This window comes from Lepidochelys olivacea, assembly GCF_965140295.1.
Source record: "Lepidochelys olivacea isolate rLepOli2 genome assembly, chromosome: 8".
Lineage (NCBI taxonomy): Eukaryota > Metazoa > Chordata > Testudines > Cheloniidae > Lepidochelys > Lepidochelys olivacea.
Genome location: NC_140418.1, coordinates 8655305 through 8678447, shown reverse-complemented (window position 1 = coordinate 8678447; position 23143 = coordinate 8655305). Strand labels below are relative to the sequence as shown.

The 23143-nt window shown below is 38.1% G+C and overlaps 1 protein-coding gene across 6 annotated transcripts in view; it reads right to left on the bottom strand.

Moving 5' to 3' along the window:
• The window catches only part of MAPK9 (mitogen-activated protein kinase 9), a 54212-nt gene that overhangs the window by 9850 nt on the left and 21219 nt on the right, over positions 1–23143 (bottom strand). For 5 of the 6 annotated variants that reach the window (XM_084636180.1, XM_084636176.1, XM_084636178.1 and 2 more), the window contains exons 3-7: positions 13768–13897; positions 9209–9267; positions 8029–8167; positions 6422–6587; positions 4884–4955 (exon numbers count right to left, since the gene is read on the bottom strand). In XM_084636180.1, the coding sequence (XP_084492306.1) occupies positions 4884–4955; positions 6422–6587; positions 8029–8167; positions 9209–9267; positions 13768–13897 (566 nt within the window). Of the gene's footprint in view, positions 1–4883; positions 4956–5294; positions 5367–6421; positions 6588–8028; positions 8168–9208; positions 9268–13767; positions 13898–23143 lie in introns of all 6 variants that reach the window. The other variant, XM_084636179.1, reaches the window with a different exon arrangement.

Below are 23143 nucleotides of genomic sequence, written 5' to 3'. Positions count from 1 at the left end.
TTTGATTTCCAAAAATCAGACTTCCAATCCCAATATTAGGAAGGACTAAAAGTACTGCACAAAGTGTAAATCTCTTTTGAACAGAATCTACTGGCCATTTTTAAACGTGGCACTGACAGGATCCAAAAGGATTGGAGATTGGTGTCCATAATGAAGCACTTTGTTCATGGAGACAGGGATGAGAGAAAGGAAAGACTGGTGCCGAATCTTCTGGACCCAAGAGGTACAACACACCTCACAAATAAAGTTCATAAAGGGCAGGAAAAAGATCAGGACATACCTGACCAAATAATAACTGCATCACATTCAGAGTGAAGAATTCTGTACAACTTTTCTTCTACTTAAAGTCTGCATCACAGTGATTTTTCATCAGAAAACTGTTTTCTGAGAAGATGGAATGAAAATCCAACTCTACTGAATCATGATGGCTTCTAAAATGTCAAATCTGAATTTTCTATATAAGTGTTTTGTTTTTAACTATCAATTATGGTAGTACCTAACAAGAAGTGACTGTTCTTCAATCATAAGCTATGGCTACACCACACAGCTTACAGCAGTGCAGCTTGTAGCCACTCTAAACCAACAGGAGCGAGCTCTCCCATCAATTTAATTAATCCACCCCCAACAAGTGGCGGCAGCTATGTCGGAAGGAGAAGCTCTCCCGTAGACACAGTGCTGTTCACACCAGTGCTTAAGTCAGCATAAGTTACGTTACTCAAGGGGTGACTAAATCACACCCCTGGGTGACATAACTTGTGTCAACTTAAGCTGTAGTATAACCATAGCTTATTAGGAGTTCAAATGTAACTTCACAGGAGGTAACACACTTTTAAGATGCATTTTCCCAACTCTCCCCCTGCCCTCCTTACTATCTAAATGACAACTGTGCATCCCGTCTGCCAAGCAGTCTCATTTATCTGGCTTTTAAAACAGAATTTTGATTAAGAATGTGAATCTCAATTTGTTGCTGTATAAAGAGGATGCTTGAGGAGGAGTTAGGAAAACAACAACACACAATTTCTATGTTTTATTGGGATTACACTAGAAATTCCATGATTTTTCTACTTATTTATATTGAAAAAAAGTAGAGGAGGGGAAGAACTGAAGCATCTACTCTTCTCTGTACAGTCTGGGGTTCAGATAATATTTGGCAATGTGGCTCTATTAAGTGTTTTATTACATGTTATGAAATAGAAAGCATAACAATGTCTGAAGAGGACTGTATAGATAAGTTATTCTTGTATTATTTCTATCATCATTGACTGTGAAGCAGTTTTTGAGAATTCAGTCCAATATATGAAAAAGGTACATATGCCTGAAGATGCTTGGACAGCAAGTAAATTAATTTATGCAAGGTAGTTTATCTCAAAGATCTGACATTGGAGGAGACATTCTCAGTGAAAGAATCACTAATCATTTTCTGAATCAGAGGAATTTGGGATTCTAATGCAGTATTACATATTGCTGAACACCAACTCTGTCAACATTCACAAGTTAGACTTTTAGTTATGTCACATCTAAAGTTTTCTAGAATACCTACTTATGTAGCTGGAGAGTATAACAAAATGGCATGCCTTTGCATAAAAAAAATTCTATTTAGAAATTGTTGTTGGAAGTGCTTAAATTTCAGTTAGTCTGCCAAAAATACAGCCACTACTGAGAACTTTTCATACCTATGATATGCACTGATGCATATTAAAAATATAGACAGCTAATGCAAAGATTATTCTAATATAATGTATTTTTTTCATGCATTCAAACGGAAAACTGACATCAAAAGCATGGTAAATAAAAAATTACAAAAGTTAACTCTCATGCTAAAACAATGTGCACACAAAAAAAGTTGTTGAACACACACAAAAAATATTGTTCCAACCTGGAAACTGATTTCTGGTAGGGGCTTCACCAAACTACATTCAAAGGGTTTTCTCTCCTCAAAAGTATCACCAAAGTTAGGGCTTGTCTACACTGGCACTTTACAGTGCTGCAACTTTCTTGCACGTTTCAGCGCTGTAAAGTGCCAGTGTAGACAGTGCACCAGCGTTGGGAGCTGTGCTCCCAGCGCTGGTAGCTATTCCCCTCGTGGAGATGGGTTTTTTTTAATAGAGCTGGGAGAGCTCTTTCCCAGTGCTGGTGCCGTGACTACACAGCCACGTTAAAATGCTGTCATGGCAACGCTTTAACATTGCTAGTGAAGACATACCCTAAGGATTAATCAGTTAATTGAATAAAACTTCACACCCAGCCCCATCTTTCATAATCCCTACTTCTCTTTCCTTAGACAGTAACAGTCTTAGGAAAATTTAATGACCAACAGTAACCTACCGAAGAACTGAACCGGACCAATGAGTGTTTAACTGGATTTCTCCAAAGGACCACAGCAATGTTGAAAGTAGAAACAAACATTTGTTATGCTCTAGGACTGGGACCACTACAAACCTGGGTTTAATAAGCTATGCCTTGCAGCATTTGAAACACAGACTAGGCAGAAGCTTGATATGTAATGCAAGGTGTGCACACGATGGTATGTAACAGCCTGGCAGATTTCATCCGCAGAAGCAGATGGCAGCCTCTGGGGCAGAGGCTGTCCTTATCTTACTGATATGAGACTTCACTCCTAGAAGTCCATGAGTAGATTGTAACACATGGGGAGTTTACCTAGCTATAGTGGATCTATAAGCTCTCTGACTCTTCTTGAAGCTCTGGAGAAAGATAAACAGGGAACTGAGTTTTCCTAAATCCTAACATCTAGAGAAATATTCCAGTCCTCCAAAGTTGTAATTACTTCCAGGAAGACACTGGGTGGACTCTGGTACCTGTTTTCCTCCTCTGCTCCTCACCATTCTGTGTTTGAATTAAGCTGCTTCCTCCTCCCGCTGACTACCTGGGAAGGGGGAGCATTGACAGCACAGAAGATGGAGGAAGGGAGGGAGAAAAAAAAAAAAATAGTCCTGCTCTCCTTTCTGGTACCTGGCATCATACCAACTAGGAAGAGCAATTGCAAGGAAAGTCCTGCTCAACCCCTGCAATTCTAGAATACAGAATGCACTCTGGCCAGCACCAAGCTGTGTAGGGGTAGCGCATGCTCAACATAGGCAGAATCTTTGGCGAATAAGCCACCAGCCTCTAACAAACGCCTACTGTGCATATGTTAACCATGATTTTCTGAGGCCAAACATGGGTGATTTTTACGCAGACAATCCAAGGCGTATCCCTCTGCCAGGGTTCAAGTGCCTGTGCCAAAGGGTGGAAGTGCTAGGGATTCTCAATGAAACAGCTGTAAGAATCTAACGAGCAAAAACAATGTATTTTTCTCCAACCTCGTTCTATGAAACTGCTGAACCATTTTAGCGGGAACTTAAAAATATACCTAAGGCAGACACCTGAAATAGAAAATTTCAGCTCAAATGGTTAAAGTTTGACAAAGTTATAAGCAACTAGAAACAGATTCTTAGAACGGAAAACGTGAGGCAACATTAACTATCAGCATAGCTACCAGCAACACCTACAATATAGATAGTACATGCTACATTAAATCTAGATTGGTGGAGCTTTATTTACCCTTCCAGAAGGAAAACTGATTCATTATATACATATTTGACAAGTATGAAAAAAATCCCTTGATTTATTTATGAATAAATTTATGAATAAATCAAGACAGCAATCAGGATAGCCAACGTTAACATGCAAGTGAGAAGATATACAACATACATGAAGAATTGTGTTAGGTTGGTCTGAAGGCTTTGAAGGATAAAACAAATATACAAGGGAAGAAGAGGTGAAAAAAATTGTATATTAATTATTTTGTGCTGTTAAATTAATGCATGTTAAATAGCTGCTGAAGATTAGTGTCATGAATTTAGCATTCAGATTTAAATTTCTGTATTGTTACATATTTATGTTTTTTATAGAGGTTATATTTTCACAGAATCTACTTTATATAGATTAAAAAACTGGGAAAATAAAAAATTTATTGATGCAGAACTAGATGTTTCACTTTTCAGTGTTTCATTTTCAGAGTAATTAAAATGGAGAAAAATGTAGTCTCCTTTCCAATTTTGATATTATAAACTGGAAAGAAGTAAATAAGCTATGTTTTATACTTTGCCTGTAGGAAAAGGCTTTGAAATATACTAAATTATTATTAATTTTTTGTACAATATATCTATTGGCAAAGATCATTTAAGTCATCTTAACCAGATGTATTTAATGAGTTAAGAGACCAAGATATCAAGTTTGTAAGAACAAAGTTTTAGAAAAATCCAAGAACAGAAATGTTTCCATAAAATTAAACAAAATTTCAAAAGAAAAAGGTCTTTAATTTTAAATGTACATTCCCCTTCTGCAACATTTGCATCTGAGACACTGCAGCACTGCTGTGTGCTATTATACAAGTACCAAAAAGCAAAAACAAGAACAAAAGAACTAAAAAACCCTAAAAACCAAAGAACTATTGAGAGTAGGATTATTTTCATTGTACAAACACAGAAATGCTGGAAGCAAACAGCATAAATTGTGAAAAGTAAATTTTTCAAGATTTCCTTTTTAATGATTTAACTACTAGAAACACTAGCAAGGAAATTTGCTTTTTAACCTAGCAATATCCTTTTAAAGCTGCAAAATGTGAAGTTGTTAATATGAATAGTAAGCCTTCAAGCAGTAAGAACTACGTTAAATGTTGTCAAGTAAGTAGGAGAAAAAAAAAGAAAGTTCAGCTATTTGGTTAATGACACTAATTTCAAACATTACAATAGATCCATTAAAATATAGTAGTGAAATATTTTGTTTTCTTTTTTATGCTTTTATATACATAAATAGATAAAAATAATTGTGCATCTTTGGTGGATGTGAAAAAGGATTCAAGGATGACTAGGGAAGGATACGATCAGTGCCTTGGAATATCACACAACCTTTCACCAATTCTCCCATGATGCACCCAACTGACCAGATATCAACTGAAAGTAAAAATGAAATGATCAAATTATGAAGTGTCATGAACAAAAGTGGAAAACTTAAAAAAAGCTAAACAAATAAACCTACTATCTACAATAAAAACAGAAGAATGCAGAAAACCAAACTGCTAACAGATGAGTTTCTCAACAGTACAGAACACTGACTTCGCTTTTTTCCTAAGTTTTGCAATTAGACAATAATTCAGTTTTTGTTTTGTAGGCCTTGCGTTTTTTTTTTTAAAACTCCATAAAATGCTTTTCTGATCAGTTCTTAAATCCTTCAATTACTTTTAAATATTTATCATACTTTACAATCCCTGAAACCACTGTGAAGAAGGATACAATCTCTTCCTGGGAACAGGACCTTATGGAGGACCATTTCTGCCATTATGCACCCAACAGACCAGATATCCACTATCATATGTTAGGTGCAACAAGGACAAAAGATTAAAGATTTTTTTTAAATTACGACAAACAGTTTTTTAATTTGTAAAATTTAAACTGCGTATTTACTGTTTTACAGATTAGTTTATTATTCTTAATGTTATTTAGAATGTTCTCGTCCAATTCAGGACACATTCTACTACACGCATACTAAACATTTTTTGACCCACACCAATTACTGTACTGTCAAGGGCCCTGTGTATCAGACAGAACCCATCATAACAGCTGACTCAGGAAAATTTTGTGGACCTCTCAGGTTAGAAAGCCACAACGAAGCTTTACACCTCAAAAAAGGTATGCTCCCAGGCCATATAATGCTAATCCAGGCTAAGGAATATGAAGAGAAGGGATGCACTGGGCTGAAGGTCTAGAGTAGAATGCAGGGTATCATCTGCCTCACAAGCAATCATCTGAAAACTTTTTTTTTATGAGGGAATGAAATTCAAGGACATTGTCCTTGCTGAAAGCTTTGTTTAAGATACCACTCTGAAACCTGTTAAGATGTAGTATTAATACTACAGCGTCCAAAGCGTCTTAGGTGCTACATAGACCTAGGATGGTATAAAGACACTCCCTGGCCCAGAGAGCTTAAACAGACATGACGAAAATGAAGCAACAAATGTGGGGGTGGTAAACAGGGGGAAAGAGAAGATGCCTTAGAGCAAGTTAATTATTTCCTATAGTGGTTCTGCTAGATTTTTAAAATCTATAATTGTCTTATAAACAATGTATTCTTTTTTGAGGATGGAACAACGGTAATAGGACTAAAGAACTATGCGGAGTGCAGCAAGTGAGAATGGAAGGGGACGGGGACAGAGAGAGAAGTAATAGAGAAAAAGGCACCAGGAACAGGACAAAAGCTATTCCTCAAATGTTTAACTCTGTAAATCTCAGTATTCTCATCACCATGTTATACATTACGTTAGCATTAGAGATAGAAGACTTAAAAGTGTACTGCCAGAGAGATTCATCCAAGAGAGCTGCACTTTAGAGAAAAGGTTTAATACTTCATTGCTGCAACTTACCATTCTCTTTGTATCCCATGCCTAGGATAACCTCCGGTGCTCTGTAATACCGTGTTACTACGTATGGTGTCATCATAAAATTAGTACATGCTGTTCTTGCCAGTCCAAAATCAAGGATTTTGAGTGTACAATCTGATTTTACTACTATATTGCTGGGTTTCAAATCCTAAAGAAAAATTATTTCAGTTAACAGAAAGGCTCAACATTCTAAAAGATACCATACGACCTTCCATAAAATCAATGTAAGCCACCACACTGTATTGAACATTAACATCTTAATATACATTTCTTGTGTGCATTCTTTTAGTTAATTTATATACAAATTATATGCACAGAAAAATACTTTGAAAGAGCATTATTAAGATTGCAAAGTCAAGCACTTAAAAGTCAGGAAATGACATAATTAAGGTTGCCCACACAACCTTAATTCAGACCTCTTGTGCATATGCGCTATGAATCACTCTTTAATTACATGATCACATACTACATTTTCCACAGGACCTGCCTTATTCAGTGCAAAGAATGTACCTGCTCTGAGGATGAATCAGGGTTGTGTAGCCAAATTAAGGTTGCATGGGCAATCTTAGTTCAACCATTTCCTAACATTTGAGCGTTTGACTTTGCAAACCTAAACTATGCTAAAAAACATTATAGTGTGTGTATAATTTCTTAGGTTTTGAAATCAAACTGAAAAGACAAAAATTCCAGCATGTGACATCATACTGTCACCCACATGGGTCATCACCAGGGTTGGAGCCTTTAGATCTCTACTGCTGAGACCTCTACAGGTAATGGAGTAACCAATACCACCAGTAAGTTGTCATTCTCTATGTGGACCAGCACGAGAGAGAGGGATGGAACACTTTGCTAGTGGGTTTCACAGATATTTGTTGACAGCAGAGGAACAGTGAGATTAGGGAATCTTGCATTCCATTCTAGAGTTTATAAACTTTCTTTATTGTGTTTTAACAATGAACTTGAAGGAGGAGACGATGAAGGCAAGAAGTTCCAGGCACATGGTTGCATAGAAGAAATTAAAAGGCAGGAATGGAAGGAACTGAAACCCACAAAGGAGCAGGACTAGTTGTGCAGACTGAGACAGCAAATAGGCCCAACAGAGCTACAGAAAGGCAGGACATCGGCTGTGCAGGGCTTTGAAATTTTGAGCAACCATTTACCGATTTTACCTTGAGTATTAATATGATTGTCGCACGTAATTTTTTAAAAGGCATCATTTTAATACAAATTATTCTCTTGTTTTAGCCATAAGGTTCTTGGAGCATCCTTACTCATGTTCTGTTCCCTATCAATTTTAATATCTTGTACTTTATATTTTTCCCTAATTTGTATTTATATTTAGTCTCATTTAACATGAAAAAAAAATCACAGAAAATGCCCTTTTATCATCTGCAGAACTGGTTTGGTTTTTGGAGTTTCATTTATCACATACTTCTGTCTGTCTGTTCTTGAACCAGATATGGTTTTCACATTACTATTAATAATATGAATAAGAAACGGAATACTGATTTACAAGATAACCAAAAGAAGATATAAATGCCACCTTCAAAGATGCATGTTGTAAATGTCACTATCAAAACACTACCTACTCTGTGGATGATACCAGCTGAATGGAGATGTTTGATACCACACAACATCTGGTAGAGAAGGTAGGACATTCTTTCATGATCCAACTCCATATGAATAACCTGGCACAAGTTAGCATCCATCAGTTCCATAACCAAATACCTACAGTATAAAGAATAAAAAAAATTTTTTTTTCCATCTCAGGTATTTTATAACTAACATCAGAGCATATTTTTAAAATAGGACCCCATGCAAGTCACTGAAACATGTGTTGGAATGTTAGCAAAAATAGTGAATGTCATAATTTAAGTTGTTTAAAACAACATTCTAAAAACAGTAAAAGTTTGAATAAAAATGAACATATACTCTCTCACAAGAGAGTGGAAATCCATTAAAACCATCAATTCTACCAAACAAAATTTAAGAGCAGGACTGTTAGTTGATGTTGTCTCTCTTAATGTAACCTAGGTACAGATGAAATTTAAACAGACGTTACACATAGGATAAAGAAATAAACATGTCACATTGAGATTTCCTTTCACTGTGTACTGACTTAACATCAACAAAATTAGGGAAAACATTTTGTGAAATAAAGAACAATGATTAATTTCCAAGTTAATGTGTGATCCTTCTTCATGCCATTCATCATATAAATCCATTCCAAAGCTGCAACACCACCCACATTAGCACCTAGATATCACAGTGATTGGAGCCTCATGAATACTTTGATAGATCTTTTACCACCATATGCAAGGGCTAGGATAAGAAATGTATTCAGCTTGTAATTGAGGCTGGAGGTACTGGGAGTCTGATGGGCTTGATCTCAGAAAAGCATGTCAGGTTAACCACATTGAGTTATTGGCTTGAAGTGACTTATTTGACTGTCCTTCTTTGTCAAGGAAAACAGCTGTGATAATTACAGATCCATGTGTTGTCAGTAGAGGTGGCAGAGGGCTGATGAAAAGGTAAGCATTCCTTTTACTTTTCCCATTATTTTCTATTACTACACACATATCACAACAACTTTAGTTATAGATTTTCTCAAGGAGCTCACTGTAACATTTAAAGATTAATTACAGGCCAGAGATTCTATCCTCAGTACCATATTTTTTCACAGCCAGAAAAGTTGTAAGAAAGCACAGAATACGCCTCTATATTCAGGACAATGTTTATCAAGAAAAATTTAAGAACTACAGTACTTACACATCTTGAAATTCTTCCAGTGACTTCTGTGGTGTGAATACATTTAACAAACTAATTATCTATAAAGAAAAATAAAACATGAAGAAACCTTAAATATATGAATTTTTACAGACTAAATGTAGAGCAAGACAATGTGGTTATTAAAACAATTTCAAAAACGCAGTTTCTCTCTTTTTACACTGCTGATTTACTTTGCCACTCAACTTCGACAGTGAAACTAGACTGCTTTGTTACCAACATATTTCATTGGTCTTATTTCACACATACAAGTACAATACTGCAGCATCTGTGTTGAAGTATCACAGGAGATCCTGTACATTTTTTAAAAGGTCACATTTAAGTTACATGAAACTACTTCTCCTCCCACCCACACATCAAATAAAACCTAAAATTTTGTGCCTAGAATAACAGCTTGGTCATGTATTTTATCACTCAAAAATTCTGATATTTGAGAGAAAAAGTGGTGTGCAAGTATTTTCTATCCTTAGAAAAATGGCTTCCAAATAGTACATAGACAGAGATGCCCCATCAACCTGTTTGCTCTATGGATATATCTACACAGCAAAGAAAAACCCACAGCTGGCCCATGCCAGCTGACTTGGACTTGCGGGGCTTGGGGTGCGAAGCTTTTTCATTGCTGTGTAGTCCCTGCCAGGGTCCCAGAACTTGGGCTGCAGCCCGAACTCGGAAGTCTACACAGCAATTAAACAGCCCTGCAGCAGGAGCTCCATGAGCCTAAGTCAGCTGGCATGGACCAGCCGCGTGTGTCTAGTTGCTGTGTAGACATGCCTTATGTTTCTGGAAAAAGTTCTCAAAATCCTTCAAACGTTTCATAACAATATGGTCCTGGCATTCATATCCTGTATTCTTGTAATTAGGATACTTAGTACTTGCACCAGTATGATGCTTTAGGTTTTCAAAGCACTGTCAAGTTCAATCTGCTGCAAATCCTACCTCGACACCTCAACGTGACGCACCGGTGACCCTGGCTGTTCGACAGAGATGGTAGAGGAGTGCCTTCTCCGGCAGGTCTCACCATGCTATCAAGGGGTCGGACTGTCAGCCCAGCAAGGAGGTTGCTTCCTCTGTGGAGGGGCTTATAATCCCTCTTTCTGAGGATGTAAGCTAGCTAAGTTGAGGAGGTAAATGCGCCACTGACAGCCCAGCCAGCAGGTGGCTGAAAACAATGGCTAAGACAACACGGAAAGCCAAGTCTCAGTTCTCTGCACGTTCCTCGATCCCCATTCCGAAGGCAGTGAGGCATTCGAATGGCGAGAGGCTGCAAAGACTCTCAGAAACCAGGTCACCAAAAGGAAACCGGACAACTCTCTGAGTGTGCACTTGTAACTGCAGAACACTGATAAGGGAGGAATCGATAACCCATCTCATGGAGGAAAAGGCAAAAACAGCCTGCGATGTGCTGGGTGTTTGCGAAACATGACGAAAGAAGGAGATGGAGGTCAACTGGAGGGATGGAAGCACAGTCATTCAAGGAAAAGGAGAAGGCACGAGGACAGTTGGAGGAGTCGGATTCATCATAAACAAGGAATGGTCTTCGAAACTGTCTCATGCCATTTAAAGTCATTGCGTATCGGGGTGCTTTACCTCCGACTGAACTGAAATAGTACCCTCAAAATCATCCAGATCTATGCTCCCAAAAGTGCACGCGAAGATGATGATGTGGAAGGATTCTATCAGGAACTGGAGCAAACCCTCGCTCAGAGTTCCACATATATGATCGTGATGGGAGATTTTAATGCCAAGGTTGGAAGAGGGAGAGAGGGCGAAAAGTTCATAGGAAGGTACAGTATTGAAGAACGAAACAAACAAGGAGAACGACTAGCTATATTGGCAGAGACGAGGAGAATGTTTATTGGTAACACCTGGTTCCAAAAGAAGGCCAACAGAAGATGGACCTGGATCGCACCAAACGCGAAGACAAAAAATGAAATAGATTACTTTCTGATCGATAGACGACACATCGTGCAGGATATTTCAGTAGTGCCATCACTCAATATCGGTAGCGATCATCACCTACTGAGAGCCAGACTCACGTTCACTATGAAGGTGGAGAAAAAGGCGCTGTGAATAGCGAACAGAAGGCACCAACCGGTAGCTATCAACAAGGCAATCCTGAAGGAAAACATTTCTAGGGAAAATTGGAGCCTCCTGGATGACTGTGACGACGATTATGAGAACTTCAGTAAGAGACTAAAAATGTGCGTCAAATCAGCTGAGCGTAAAAGACAAAGAAGAGCTAGTAGAAGAATCTCGGAGAATACAAAGACTTTATTGGAGAAGCGGAGGAAAATGAAAAGAAATGGCAGTGACAGGCTTGAGTACTCCCTTCTCTCCAGGCTCATACGAATGAAGTTGAAGGAAGACTTCAAGTTGAGAAAATTCGAACCGAAGAGCTCCTAAAGGCTGCTGAAGATCGTAAAAGTCTCAAAAAATGCAAATGGGAACTGGTGTTGTACAGGTCATCATTATCGGCTTTGAAGATCAGGGACGGAGAATCAGTAACTGATCGAACAGAGATGGAGGCAATCTGCAAGGATTTCTATACCCAGCTGTTTGCATCCTGCACAATAGACTACATCTTCACTCTAAATCAACTCCTAGAGCGTTCAAGGGAATACAGGTTCCCTTTGTGCATTGCCTTCGTGGACTACGAGAAGGCATTCGACAGTGTAGATACTAAAGCCGTTCTTGAAGCTCTTTCAGAACAGGGCATCAGCGCGAAATATATCATATTACTAAAGGAAGTGAACTCTGGCTGCAGCATGGACATAATATAATATATTAATAGAATATTAATAATATATTATAATATAATACATCTTATATTTCATGTATTATATGAACTCTGGCTGCAGCATGGACATTTCGCTGTTTGATACTCCCCTCCAAATCCCCATCGAGAAAGGTGTGAAACAAGGAGATACAGTTTCACCAAAATTATTCACAGCCTGTCTTGAATTGGTTTTTCGACGAGCAAACTTGAAAGGTGGGACTAATATCAACGGCAAGCAGCTAAACCATCTCAGGTTCGCAGATGATATAGTGTTGATAGCCAAAAATACAGCCCAGCTTGAGAGAATGGTTAAAGAACTGAACGCGAAAAGTAGTCAAGTCGGATTAAAAATGTACCGGTCGAAAACAAAATACATGAGATCAGATGTTCTGCCAAGAACCCAAATAACTCTTGGAGGAGAGCAGATCCCAGAGGTTGATAAATACGCTTATTTTGGCCAGGACGTCAACATGTGCCAGGATCAAAAAGGCGAACTGTCGTGCAGAAAAAAAGCTGGATGGTGTGCATTCAATGACAGCAAGGACATCCTCCAAGGAAAGATCAGCAAAACAACTCGAGCAAATCTTTTTAACTTGACCGTGCTTCCAGCGATGTTATATGGCAGCAAAACATGGTCGCTGACAAAGATTGAACATCATCAACTGTCTGTCACACAGAGGGCGATGAAACGAACATTTCTGGGCAGCAGTCCGGAGTGGGAGACGTTGTTGAAAGCAGGCTCAGCAAAATAAGGTGGGCGGGACATGTGGCCCAACTCAGCGACAACAGATGGACTGCAGCTATATCCGAGTGGTATCGATGAGAACAGAAATGGCCACGCGGTCAGCCTCCAAAGAAGTGGGTTGATTTCCTAACAAGGAGATATGGACAAGCATGGCGAAGGATGGCCAAAGCAAGAGAAGACTGCAAGACAGGTGATTGGCTCAGTCTCAACTGATGAAGGACCGACAGTCTACGCAGTCCAGTTCAATCAAGATTTACACAAATAAAACATAGCATATCTTCCATATTATTCAGATAAGCTAGCAGCAGCAGCAGCATAGTACCATCTCACTGTTGCTAACAGGCAAGTACTGTCAAACTATGAGTCTGTCTCAAAGTTTACCCTTGAGCACAGGTTGTTTTTTGTTTAGGTTTGTTTTTCTGTTTTTTGTTGTTGTTTTTTTTAAAAAAAACAAACAGATTGAAAGATGGAGGCCAGGAAAAGCCTTCTTGCTTAGACCAGGGGAACTTACAATTGTGTACCACACTGATGTGCAAATCCACACTGAAACACGGTAAGAGAGCCTTGGTGCTAGTATGACTTTCTGGGGTAAACTGCATTGCAGCAACCCAGTTTTACACTGGTGCAGGACCTACATTGGGGGGTTCTACTAATGCAGCTGCATTGATTCAAAAACCTCATTCCCCTCCCAAACTCAAAAGGAAACAAAGCACCCACTCCCACCCATAAACCCAAATATGCATTGGGTCTAACTAAAAAAATGTTCTTGTTTAATATTAGACACATTAATATATGTTACCAAAGCTCCAGCACTCTTTCATTGCTTTATATTTTGAATACTTGAGAAAAGTCAAAACTTTTAGAATAGTCTTTGCAATCTACAATAATTTACCAATTCTGACCCACACTTAACCAGTTTTGACCTTTCCATAATTTAGGCTTACTTTAATGCACTCTTGTTCACTATTAGTAAGAGTATTATTTGAAAATAAATTAAATTCTTGAGAAAAATAAACTTACGTTTTTGTGATTGACACATTTTAAAAGAACAAGTTCCCTGTAAGCTCTTTTTGCATGAGTTTGGTTCTGAAAAGGACGACTCAGCTTCTTTACCGCAACATTTATCCCAAGGACTGTATCAAATGCAGCACTGAAAGTTTTGAAAGAAACATCGTAAGTGCAAATATTTTAGGGGAACAAGAAGAAACCAAGGCTTGAAACCATACATATCCACAAACCTGGTCATATTCATTTCTTCTCGTCTCTGTTCACACACAAACAAAACGGAACCTGCATATCTTTTACCAGTGATGACTGAAGAATAAAACAGAAGCCCTCTGCATTTTTATTGAAAATTTCAATAGCACCTTCTCCAAGATAGGGGGCAGAAATCCCAGCATTTTGGTCAAAATCCAAAAGTTGTATTAACCTTACTTGAAATAAAAAGTTTCTCTGATGCTTAATTTGGGTTACATGAGTTTTTCCACACAGTGCTGCTGGCACTACTTTTAGGGTAGATGTACTTCTGTTGCAAATATTAACTATGCACTACTAAAGTCTTCACTTTAAATCCAAATGCCTTAGTGCATCACTTCCCCGGCTAACACACAGGGCTCTGGACACTGAGACCCTTATAGGTATGCAGTTTAAGGCATTTTTGAAGCTTGCAAAATATGACAAGTTAATTAATGTTACTAATTGCGTCCTTCAGTATTCTCTAGCTTTATGATTCATTGGGAGAAGGGCACTCCAACCCACAGACTGAACAACAGGATTCACAGATTTTAGGAAGAATGGCTATCTTTTAACTGAAAACCTACTAGATTTGCTTTTATCTCAAGAGCTTTACTTTTTCTTAGTGACCTTCTGCCTCCATTTACATGAGCAAGTTTTGCAGGGGAGTTTCAAATTTTGTTCTCAATAGCCACAAGTAACTAATTCTGAGCATATATGATCCACTCTCTATTTTGGCTGCTCAGTTAGTGCCAATGGATGTTCTGCTCTGCCACATATTTTTCAAATATTTTTAAAGCTATTTGTGAGCAGCTTCTCTTTACTTCTTCCTCTTTAGGGCACAAATAACAGTAGACTGAAGAACACCATAATATCACTGTACTCCTGCACAATAGTCTTCCCTCTGGTAGCGTCAACATTGAAATAAAATAGCACCTACTCTGTCAACATTAAATCACTACTCCTCCTACAGGGAAAGCAATACCGTTCAAGAGAAGGTGGACACGATTATGTGTCCAGATTCTAATTAACACACATTTCTAACCTAAAATTAGAGTCTATTAGCAGTTACCTATTTTATATAACTGCTTTGTTGAAAGAAGTCACCATTATCAGGTAATTTTCAATAGTTCACAGAACCAAAGTTTGAATATGTAAAACAGAATACATAAGGGGAGGAAGGCAACTGAACAAATGTTTTTAAAATAGTATTTTTTGCCCAGCCAGCATGAATAAGTGGACATTTTTCAATATTTACCCAATCAAGAGAACACTGTATTAGGAAATAGGAAGTGTTATACATATTAACTCTGTGAATCAGTACAAAATATCAAATTATCTTAGTAAACAAGTAGGAGTCCAGTGGCACCTTAAAGACTAAACAGATTTATTTGGGCATAAGCTTTTGTGGGTAAAAAAAATCTACTTCTTCAGATGCATGGAGTGAAAATTACAGATACAGACAAATATACCAGCACATAAAGAGAAGGGAGTTACCTTACAAGTGGAGAACCAGTGTTGACAAGGTCAATTCAGTCAGGGTGGATGTGGTCCACTCCCAGTAATTGATGAGGAGGTGTCAATACCAAGAGAGGGAAAATTACTTTTGTAGTGATCCAGCCACTCCCAGTCCCTATTCAAGCCCAAATTAATGGTGCTAAGTTTGAAAATGAATTGTAGCTCTGCAATTTCTCTTTGAATTCTGTTTTTTAAATTTTTTTGTTGAAGGATGGCTACTTTAAAATTGAATGTCCAGGGAGACTGAAGTGTTCTCCTACTGGCTTTTGTATTATTACCATTCCTGATGTCTGATGTGTGTCCATTTATTCTTTTACGTAGAGACTGTCCAGTTTGACCACTATACATGGCAGAGGAGCATTGCTGGCATATATCACATTAGTAGATGTGCAGGTGAATGAACCCCTGATGGCGTGGCTGATGTGGTTGGGTCCTATGATGGTGTCACTAGAGTAGACAGCGGGCTTTGTTACAGGGATTGGTTCCTGGGTTAGTTTTTCTGTGGTGTGGTGTGTAGTTGCTGGTGAATATTTGCTTCAGGTAGGGGGGCTGTCTGTAAGCGAGGACTGGCCTGCTTCCCAAGGTCTGTGAGAGCAAGGGATCGTTTTCCAGGATAAGTTGTAGATCGTTGATGTGCTGGAGAGGATTTAGGTGGGGGCTGTACGTGATGGCCGGTGATGTTATGTTATTTTCCTTGTTGGGACGTCCTGTAGTAGGTGACTTCTGGGTACCTGTCTCGCTCTGTCAATCCATTTCCTCACTTCCCCAGGTGGGTATTGTAGTTTTAAGAAAATGCATTTGTATCTTAGGGCTTGGTTGTAGACAGTGGATCGTGTGATGTGTCCTGGATGGAAGCTGGAGGCATGTAGGTAAGTATAGTGGTCAGTACATTTTGGGTTCTTGGGAGTGGACCACATCCACCCTGACTGAATTGGCCTTCCCAGCACTGGTTCTCCACTTATAAGGTAACTCCTTTCTCTTCATGTGCCAGTACATTTACGTCTGTTTCTGTAATTTTCACTCCATGCATCTGAAGAAATGGGTTTTTTACCCACAAAAGCTTATGCCCAAATAAATCTGTTAGTCCTTCAGGTGCCACCAGACTCCTCGTTCTTTCTGTGGATACAGACTAACATGGCTACTACCCCTCTGATACTTAGTAAACAAGTGTACTTGGATGAAACAGTGGTTGATGATTCTCAGGTTACTCTTGGGGGAAATTCTGCATCACTGTGCAGTGCAGAATTAATGATCTGCACAGAATTTCCTTTTTCCCTGCAGAATTGGCACTGCAGAACTGCTGGCCTCTCCTAGGGGCCACTGGACCCAGCAGAGCCAAGCTTGCAAATAGAAGAAACTGCCAAGGGGAGAGGGAGAACTGGAGGGTTCCAGACTGCTGTGGTTCCAGGCACACCCTGAAGAAAGGAGGCGGTGTGCAGGAAACTCCGTACAAGCCCAGGACCCAAAAACAGACTGTTTCTCCCTCTGGATCCTTGGGCTCTGAGGGGGAGGGTATACTGGTCTTGGGGCCGCCCAAAGCTGGGCTCCGGGGGGCAAGCAGTATGGGTGGGGCAGACAAACAGGAACAGAGTTATTGTCAGGGTTTCTTTAACTCTCTACTCAGGGGAGAAATTTTTGTTGTTGTCTGTATTGTTACAGATATAGCTGCTGACAGGTATTTTTAAACAAACAAACTACCAAAATAATTGAAACTGGCATGATTATACAGTGTTATTTTGACAAAATATACATAATTTTGCAGATTTTTAATTTTTTTGGCACAGAATTCCCCCAGGAGCATCAAGTTCAGTCACAAGTAGATATACTACCCCAACAGCAATGCATTCATGCATGATTTTAAGGGAAATAAAGTCCCTCATTTTATTCCAGAAGTCAGAAATCAGGTGACAAATCTGACAAACTCTCTCCGTACGGATACAAGCAAGTCAGTAGCAACAACTTTCATCCATTCCATTTTTGCTGATCTACAGGAGGGGCCCTGACAACATATGTCAAATTAAATTGTGTATGCTGTACATACAGCCTAAGGAAAGAAACGCGGTCGGCTGCTACAAACAGAAAGAAATGAGTTAAAGGTTTTATGATTGTTTAACCAGTATGAAAGCAGGTTTGAAACTGTAATATATTAAGGAAAACCAAGGACTCCAATACTTAGTAGTATTACAAACTGACACTTAAAAAAAAGCCAAAAGGCCTATACCATAATCAAGTACTCATTTTCAAATGCTCTATAATTCACTATTTGTTTACAGTGAGAAACATCATATAACTTTTCAGACCACTGAGCAAGAAGTATTTTTTCTTCCTTATCATTCTAAATTCGAACACCTAGTTTTAGAAGGATTCACTGTAAGGAAAAGACAGACATCTACATGAAAACTGCTACTGGTAAAAAATGTCATGAAAGTCTGATTTTACCAAAATTTGCTTAATTTTCCTTAACACCTGGGCTAATAATGGGAAGTCTATTAAATAAGTTTCCTTCCACATGAATGAGATACTCTTCCAACATCCCATATCACACAGTGATTCTCTTACAGATATTTGAAATTAAAAACATCCACCTGTCTGAATTCTTCACAATTCTAATTCAGAAGAAAGACTGTTTAGGGCATTCACCACTGGCAATAGTGGTTTTCTGTAGCATTCTGCTTGAACAGCAAACCATAATGCAGACAAAGAATGCACTTACAGTCCCATGTGAAAGATATCACTAATAATTTTATGATCAGAGCTGCATCAGGAAATACAATAATTTTAAGAAGTGACATTTGTCAGATGGTACATTTTTCTCAATGACTTTTATTAATTTACATCCCCATACACAAGAAATTCAAAACACCAGTTTCTGCCCTTATATAAAATACATACACATCCAGAAGATCCAAGGATTTAATATCCTCCCTGCCCCTACTCTTACCTCTCTCTCGGTCTAGGCATTTATACAATGCTCATTGCTGTGGTAATCAAGTAATACTCTGTCTACTAAAAAAGAAAAATCTATTTGAACTACAGTAGGCTAGAATTAATTTGTACACTGCCAATTTCACCACTTTGACTCTTCCCTCTCCTTTCCAAAAAAGTTTACAAGCCGAAACACAAACCCTTAGGTCAAGTGCCCAGGGTTGTGAGTTCAATCCTTGAGGGGGCCATTTAGGGATCTGGAGAAAACTTGGGGATTGGTCCTGCAGGGGGTTGGACTAGATGACCTCCTGAGGTCCCTTCCAACCCTGATATTCTATGAAAGTGCTATTTGCGATTGTGTTGCTCTGATTATTATTGGGCAAGAATGGTTCTTGTCAACTATCTGTCCTTTACAAATATAGGCTTTTCATCTTCACCATTAATTAGGCACTGTGCTTTTGCTCCAACTAGTCTGTGAAGGGTACTGGAATGAAAGAAACTATATACAGTAAGTTATTGCATTACATGCCTTATGATCGCTCTCAGTAAAGCATCTCTTTAAGAATAAATTACTTGGCTCCCATAGTCAGTTTAATCTTAGGAACCTATATGTTTAAGTCTTAAGATATCTATGCCATCTCTTTTTGTAATACTGTTTAAAAACCATGCAATAGATCATTTTGAAACGTTTCTTCTAGTACAGACATTGGCACAGGCAACATCTCAGAAATGAAAAAAGCAGGATCCTCAAGATCATGGCTTAGCTGCCTGAAGGGGCCTGATATAGGAATATTTTTGGAATAGGGAAGAAGCTAAGCAGGGAAAATTAGGGAGTCCATGGGGGAGGTGGGAACTTGAAGAGAGCCAGGAAATCAGAAGTCTATAGGAAACAGGGTGGATAAAAATCAATTTTAAATGAATAAATGAATAAATAAATGAAATGAAAAATTTGATTTTTTATTTAATTGGATTTTTTTGTTAAATGCTTTTTCAGGAAAAAACCTATCTAAAGATAGTTTTAATTAAGATACATTATAGCTCAAAGATATCTCATCATGGAATAGGGATTATACATTCTAATTCTATAGTATGAGACAATATATTCATGCAATGTTTAAGAAAAGTTTTGTAAATGAGTTTCAATAGTTCATAGATTAGGGACCCAATCTTATAGGGCTCCAGGGGTTTCTGTATAGATTAGTTAAGTTAATCTTTCTATCTACCCAATGGGACTCAGTGCTCAGTATTGAAGATACTATCAGAGATGCTTAGTTTTGCAGTTCTCAGACTGAGAATTTGCGTCTCCAGAGATAACATGCTTGTTAACAGCAAAAATGTTTTAAAATAAATAAATATATAGAGGTGAGAAATAACAGACCTCAACCCTATTGTCTCTCTGCAAATTTGTGTACACAGAGTCAATCCCTTACCTCTCTCTAAAAGTGCAAAGTTTCAAAAAGTTCAATGAATAGAAGATTGTTGGGGGTGGAATAGATCTGGACAAGGAGAAATAGTCTGCAGAGAAATATGAGAAGGGAGGGACACACAGTAGAAACAAAAGTGAAACTATTGGAGCAGCATATTCCAGAAGTCTTGGAGGTCTTTCTGAGTATAGCCTTAATTGATTTGAGATCTACCATACCATTCTCTCACTAGAAGGGAAAACCAATAATGGCAGCAGGCCATAAAAGAGACCCAGTTTGGGAATATTTTAATGAAGTTCCTCTACCTGTGGGTAAGAAGGGCATGCGTGCAAAATGCAAACAGTGCAACAAAGAAATGCAAGGCCTGGTTGCCCAAATGAAACAACATCATGAGAAGTGTTTCTTCTCAGGAGGAAGCTGTGATGAAGAAGATGAAAGGAACATGTCTGAACATGTAGGATCTTCAGGTTGGTAAACTTTTTCATTTCATACTTCTTTCTTAATGACTGCCTGTCTACCTTCTGGACTATTCTTGAATTCTGTTTGAGCAAAAAATACAGTTGTTACTCTATGGTACTACCATTTTAGATGCAGTTATGATAAAAAAATAAACAGGCAGATCTTTCTTTTACAATTTCACCTTTAAAGTAGTACTGAGTGTCAGTGAATGCAATGAGTAATACTAAATGAGCAGTATGTAATAATAATTACATAACTGCATTGACTTATTTTATTTAGGAGAATCCATCCTCAACATACAAGATTCTGAAGACTATCCACTTTCAAGATCACCATAATTTTCTATAGTTTCAGAGTTATCTGCCAATGATAGCATTTCAGGCACATCATGTATGTCACCTATCCACAGTATATCATCTGTAGCAAAAAGAAAAAAAAAATCTCCATCATCCAGAAATAACCATAGATAAGTTTGTGATAAGTCCAGCAGATTACAAAAAGAGAAAATTGATGAAAAAATTGGCCGGTTTCTTTATGCAACAAACCCTCCTTTCCATATGATTGAGAACCAACACTTCATTAACATTGTTCAGTCATTAAGACCAAGATACAGTCCACCCAACAGAGCAGATGTCGCAAATTGCTCAGTAAAGTAGATGAAAGAAACTGAGCAGTGTGCAAAAGACCTAGAGGGCGAAATTGTTAACCTGAGTCTTGATGGGTGGAGCAATGCCCACAATGATCCTGTTGTATGTGCTTGTGTGACAACAGAAGAAGGGAATGTCTTCCTCGCACACTGCAGAATACCTACAAGAAGTAGCAGTAAAAGCTATAACTGTGAAAAAAAAAATTCAAATGTTGAGTATGCAGCTTGGTCACAGACAATGTATCCAAGATGAGAAGAAATTTAGAAGAGAACCCCAAGCTAATAACATACGGCTGCAGTGCTCATTTGATGCACCCTGAACTTCAGTGTTCCAGAAGTAAAGGCTAATGTTGTTGAAATTGCAAAATAATTCCATAACAACCACTTTGCAGAAGCTGCTCTGAAAAAAGTGGGAGGAACCAAGCTAACTCTCCCACAAGACATGCAATGGAACTCAGCATTGGACTGTTTTGAGCACTATATTAAGAACTGGCCTAATCTGATGATAGTTTGTGAACAAAATCGTGAAAAAAATAGATGGCACTTTCACAGCAAAAGTTCTCAACATGGGGCTTAACAGAAATGTTGAACACATGCTGAGTACCCTGAAGCCTATTTCTGTAGCCTTGAACAAAATACAGGGGCATAGCTGTTTTATTGCTGATGCTGTTGAAATTTGGAAGGAACTGAGTGAGATCGTAAAAAGAGAAATATGCAATGACAGAGTTAAATTACAAGCATTAAACATGGGACAAGCACTATCTCCAGCTGATTTTCTTGCAAATATTCTCAATACCTGGTACCAGGGTCAAACCTTAACTGCTGAAGAAGAGGAATTGGCTATGACATGAACATCCAGCAATCATCCCTCCATAATGCCAACAATAATAAACTTCAGAGCTAAGGGTGAACCATTCAAGAAATATATCTTTGCTAATTATGTTTTAAAGAAAGTCACACCAGTGAACTGGTGGAGGTCACTTAAGCACTTGGATTCAGAGACCGTTGAAGTGATAATCCCACTTTTAACAGCAGTAGCTTCTTCTGCTGGTGTAAAAAGAATAATTTTCTTCCTTTGGACTAATTCATTCCAAATTGAGAAATCGTTTGGGAACTGAAAAAGCAGGAAAGCCTGTTCTTCTTCTCCAGATTATGAACAAACAGGAAAATGAAGGTGAAGACGACTGAAAAGCATGAAGAGGTAAACGGGTGGGGTCCGCGCACCCGTGGACGGTGTGAGGCTGGTAGTGGCCCCCAGCACTCCAGGATCGGGTCTTCTTGGAGTCGGGTTGCTTGGGAATGCAGCCCAAAGCTGGTGGTAAACTCCATCTAAGGCTAAATACTGAGTTAGCTGCAGAAGCCAAGGTTTTAAGTTTCTCATGTTGACCTGGCTGACATAGTCTATTTAACTTCTGGGTTTTTTTAAAAAATATTTCATTTAAAATGGTCTTTAACTAAAATAGTTAACAAAAACAATCCTGATTTTAAAAATTTGAATGTTTAACTAAATTCAAAAATTCATATGCTTGTTTTGTTAAAATATTTTATGTTTGCTGTTGAAGAAAAAAATCCAGAATACATGACGTTGTTGTTTTAGTTAAATAAAAATTTTAATGTCTGTCTGGTGATGTTCTCCTCTTAATACAGCATGGCAAGAAAATCCTCCAAATATTTATGATTAACCTGTTGAATTGGAAATAGTTCACCTCCCAATGACTTCATAAATATCTGCTTCAATTACCTTTGGTAAATGAAAAAACCAAACAATCATTCATTTTCTGATATAGCTGTAAAACTAATCTGAAAAGTTTTCAAAATAAATCACTTTAAAAAATGTATAGTGTGTACCTTCTAAAAATGAAACCTACATCTCTGAGTTGTGAAGATTATGTATTAAGGTTATAACAACCAATAAGAATGCTCTTTTTTGTAGAAATCCATGATTAAATCAAGTCTTCCTGATTAGTGATTTAAACCATGATTTAAATCAATTTGATTTAAATTAAATCCCCCCTGATAGGAAAGAGCCATTTGGAGAGGAAAGGGAAGAATATGAAGGGGGGAAAAGAAAAGGGAAAAAAAAAAAGTGTGTTGAAAGAGGTATGTAAAACGCTGGTAGATTTAGTCTTACCATAAAAGCTCAAACACATTAATAGTCACAAACTATGAAAGAAACAGAATCTTGGTGGGA